We start from the raw sequence: 4,473 nt of genomic DNA, 5'->3' as shown, positions 1-4,473 counted from the left end.
CATTTTCAAGGTTTAACATTGGTGGAATTTGAATATGAGAATGCTTTTATGTAGTCAGAAATTATGGTCTGTGACTATGAGATTTTGTTTCTTGTTATTGCTGGTCAATTGACCGTAATAAATTGGTAACTGTTAATGCACAGCTGCCACGCCTGGTAAACCCAGTGAGCGTGGAGTGAGAAACGGGGACAATTCCAATAACCTTTAATGGCATAACAATAGTTTACCAAAAGGAATGAGCGTACAATTTGCCCATATGTTAAGATACAACAATATAGATACATCGAACTGTAACACCAATTGATAATTAAAATAATAGGGATGGCGGGCCGGAGGCTGGACATGATGGCAAGTTCGGCTGCGCAGGTCATCAAGGAGATTCGGATCCACCTTTGCCAGTGCTCGCCAAGCAGCCAGGATATCAGAGACTTCATTGAAAAACAGTATTTTCCACTGAAGAAGGAAAATCCAGATTTCCCTATTCTGATCAGAGAGTGCTCAGACGCGCAGCCCAAGCTATGGGCTCGATATGAATTTGTCAGAGAGAAATGTGTACAGCTGAACAATTTGAAGATAGACCAAGTTGCCAAAGCATTTAGACACTGTTATAAATAACAAAGCTTAAAGATAACGCGTGGTACCCGCATTCAAGAATCTTAATCCAGTTGTGAAGCATGTATGGATGTAACTTATTAAACTGCATATAAAAATAGAAATAATAATAATGATAAAAAGGACAATAATCTTAATATTGAGTATCACAGACAAAAAAAAGAATGAAATTTTACAATAAAAGGCCTTAACAGGGGACATGATTAAACATTTTTTTAAAACCCGTTAATGAGATAAAACAGACAAGATCCAAAATGGGCGAACCCAAGTAAAAAATTACACCGACCAAAAAGCCAGTCAAGATAACACCACAGAAGAACCTATCAGATATTCATTGCCCTTACCCAGAATTATGATAGACCCTGTGCAATACACCAGTCACACACCCAGCCACCAGCCCCATCAATCTGGGCAATCCACCAGCAAGCAAATACTGGGCAACTCCCACTGGAGAGCTGGAAAGGTCAAAAGCAACAGGATCACAAGTTGCTGATGAAACTCACAGAACACAGGGCAATGGAGCAGTGAGCATAAAAGCCCAATGCTGTCAAGGGCTGGCAAGGCCCTGCATGCAAGCAACTCCTTGGCCTGCAATGGGCAACAAGCCAAAAAGACATGGAGAACAAGATAGGGTAGGATAGAAAAGGTGAAACTGGAGATGGAAGAACAGATAAGGCAAATAGAGCAAGGCAGAAGAGGGGAGAAACTGGGACATCCAAGCATGCATGATCCATCCTTTTAGGGGTGTTTAGAAAAGCTGCTCTTTAGGAGACATATAACCCTCTTCCGCAATATGATTATACTACCCTCCCAAGAGCAGCAGGAACATGTTTGCATAGTAGGAAAACCTGGTCAGCAATAATTCATGCAAATAAATCATTTACTCTTCCTTATGATACAAGAACAGTTATAACGGAAGGAACTATATAGTTTCAGCTCCTGGTTGCCTTTTCCACTTTAAACAGAAATCGCAATATATTTTGCCTTTTGGACTTTCAGCCTGAATTGCAGCAATACATTTAATCTTTCTCAGAAACAAGTTAGGTGTGATCAGGGCTTTTTTTGCAGAAAAAGCCCAGCAGGAACTCATTTGCATATTAGGCCACACCTACTGGTGCCAAGCCATCCAGAACTGTGTTCTCTCTCTTATAATGTACCACCGAATAAAGCATGTTGCCTTCAAACCGTCTCATCACTCAGTACATTACAGTGGCGACGAAGGTGGGATCCTAGCCAGGTAACTCCTGAAGAGGGACTTCGTGGAGCTGGCTGGAGACGAAGAAGGCACACTGTCTGGGGAGATGGAAGCAACCGCCGCCGCAGCCACCATGGCTAACCAGGGCAGAATGACGGGTTGCCTCGAAGAGTTCAACCCCGCTAAACCAGAGAGGTGGGAGACCTACACGGAGCGGGTAGATTGCTACCTTCGAGCAAACATGATAACGGATGACAGCTGTAAGAGAGACGTGCTTCTGAGCGTCTGCGGAGAGGCCACATTCGAGATCACCAAGGGTCTCTCGGCTCCTGCGAGGATCACGGAGAAGACGTACGAAGAGATAGTTTGACTCCTTACTGGGCACTTCTTGCTCCAACCCTCAATCATAGCCCGCCGATTCCTCTTCCACAAGAGGGATCAAGAGGTGGGAGAGACGGCAGCCGAATACCTGGCCACTCTCTGCCAAATTGCGGGAAACCGTAGCTTTGAGAAGCTAGAGGAGGCCCTGAGGGACCGTTTCGCCTGGGGCCTGAGGGACGAAAGACTACAGCAAAAGCTCTTCGCGAAGGAAGAGCTCACCCTCCAGGGTGCCTTCAAAGAGGCCACCACATTTGAGAGAGCCACTAAAGCTTTCCACAACCCGCGGGCAGAAGCCGTCCACCAGGAGATGGCGCCGAGCACCCCAGAGGAGGAGGAAACACACCAGCTACGCCGCCAACCAGGGATGGGACCGAGAGCAACCCAGCGGCCACGAGCGATGGAGAAACCAACTACCAACAAGTGCACAAGCTGTGGGGACCCACACGAGTGGCGGGACTGCCCTTATCGCAACGTGGACTGCAGGAACTGCGGGAAAATGGGCCACATCGCGAGGGCTTGCTGGGCCAAGGCTGCCCGCAGACGCCAGTCCACCAACCAAGACTCGACCGAGGGCTACTCGACCGCCTTGACCAGCCTGCAGGTAATGAACTTGCCCAACAATACCCCCGACAAGGTCAAGGTATCGATCAGGATCGAGGGCAGCCCCTGCCTGATGGAACTGGACTCGGGCTCCTCCATCTCCATAATTTTGGAGGGGTCCCTAAGAAAACTGTGCCCACATGGTCGGCCCAGGCTGCGACCGGCTGGTTTCATACTACAGGACTTCCAAAAGAACCCCGTACAGATCCTGGGATGGGCCACGTGGGGGTGGAGTTTAAGAGCTTTAGGGGGAAACTGGATATACTTGTGGTTAAACGCCAGCTCACCACACTGCTGGGCTAGCCTAGTTTCGACCGTTGGGAATTCAGATTGTGGGGATGCAGCAGCTGGGGACGCAGGGATTCGAGCATGTGTGCCAGGAATTTCTGGAGGTGTTTGATGGGGCCCTAGGGTGCTACAAGGGTCCTCCCATATCCTTCCCCCTCGACCCCCACGTGAGGCCGATACGGCTAAAGGCCAGGCGGGTTTCATTCGCTCTGAAGCCCAAAATCGAAGCAGAGCTGGACCACCTCACAGCCCAGGAAGTGCTAGAACCGGTTTCCTAAGCCACATGGGAAACCCCAATAGTTACCCCGGTAAAGCCAAATGGGGACGTGCGCATATGCGCTGATTACAAGTGCACCATAAACAAGGCACTACAAGATAACCCCTACCCTGTCCCCGTGGTCAGTCACGTTTTGGCAGCACTAGCGGGGTCAAAAATTTTTTGGGAAGCTGGACTTGGCCCAGGCCTACCAACAGCTCCCCGTGGATGCCAAAACGGCGGAGGCCCAGACCATAGTGACCCACAGGGGAGCTTTTAGGGTGCGGCGGTTGCAATTTGGGGTGAGTGTGGCTCCGGGGGTCTTTCAGAGCCTGATGGATTCTCTCCTCAAAGGGATCCCCGGGGTGCAACATTTTTTCGACGACGTTCTGATCACTGCACCCGACGAGGCGGTGTTCAGCAACCGTCTGCGAGAGGTACTCCGCAGATTCCAGGCGGCCGGACTGAAAGTCAAGCGGGAAAAGTGTTCCCTCGGGGTGCCGAGGGTGGAGTTCTTGGGGTTTGCGGTGGACGTGGCAGGGATCCACCCGATGACCGACAAAACCAAGGCCATAGTAGATGCCCCGGCCCCCACATGCAAGGCGGAGCTACAAAGTTTCTTGGGGTTATTGAATTTTTATCATTCATTTTTGCCCCACAAAGCAGCCATAGCAGAACCCCTCCACAGGCTCTTAGATAAAAATGCCCAGTGGGTCTGGGGAAAGAAGCAGGCAGCCGCTTTTCAGGCAGTCAAGGAGCTCCTTGTATCCAATAACGTGCTCCACCATTTCGATGAAGCCCTGCCGGTGATCTTAGTGTGCGATACGTCACCGTACGGGGTGGGCGCCATCCTGGGTCACCAACTCCCGGACGGGAGGGAGGTCCCGATAGCATATTACTCCAGGACCCTGACCCCCGCAGAGCGCAACTATGCCCAGATTGATAAGGAGGCCTTGGCAATAGTGGCGGGGGTGCATAAGTTTAATGACTACATGTACGGTAGATGTTTTATGATCGCCACAGACCACAAGCCACTGCTGGGCCTCCTCGCCCCAGACCGCCAGACGCCACAGATTCTGTCGCAGCGAGTCCTGCGGTGGAATCAGTTCCTGAACTCTTATTCGTATGCCCTGGTCCACCG

General features: G+C 50.3%; 1 protein-coding gene across 1 annotated transcript; it reads left to right on the top strand.

Annotated features, from left to right (window-relative positions):
• The first annotated feature begins 321 nt into the window (after positions 1–321).
• LOC132587651 (NADH dehydrogenase [ubiquinone] 1 alpha subcomplex subunit 2-like) lies at positions 322–706 on the top strand. The gene has a single exon (XM_060259968.1). The coding sequence runs from the start codon at positions 322–324 to the stop codon at positions 613–615; it is 294 nt and encodes a 97-aa protein (XP_060115951.1). The 3' UTR covers positions 616–706.
• The last annotated feature ends 3,767 nt before the right edge of the window (positions 707–4,473 follow it).

The sequence above is a fragment of the Heteronotia binoei genome, chromosome 19 (assembly GCF_032191835.1).
Source record: "Heteronotia binoei isolate CCM8104 ecotype False Entrance Well chromosome 19, APGP_CSIRO_Hbin_v1, whole genome shotgun sequence".
Taxonomy (NCBI): Eukaryota; Metazoa; Chordata; class Lepidosauria; order Squamata; family Gekkonidae; genus Heteronotia; species Heteronotia binoei.
Note: the sequence above shows the minus strand (reverse complement) of the source record. Positions and strands in the feature narration are given on the sequence as shown.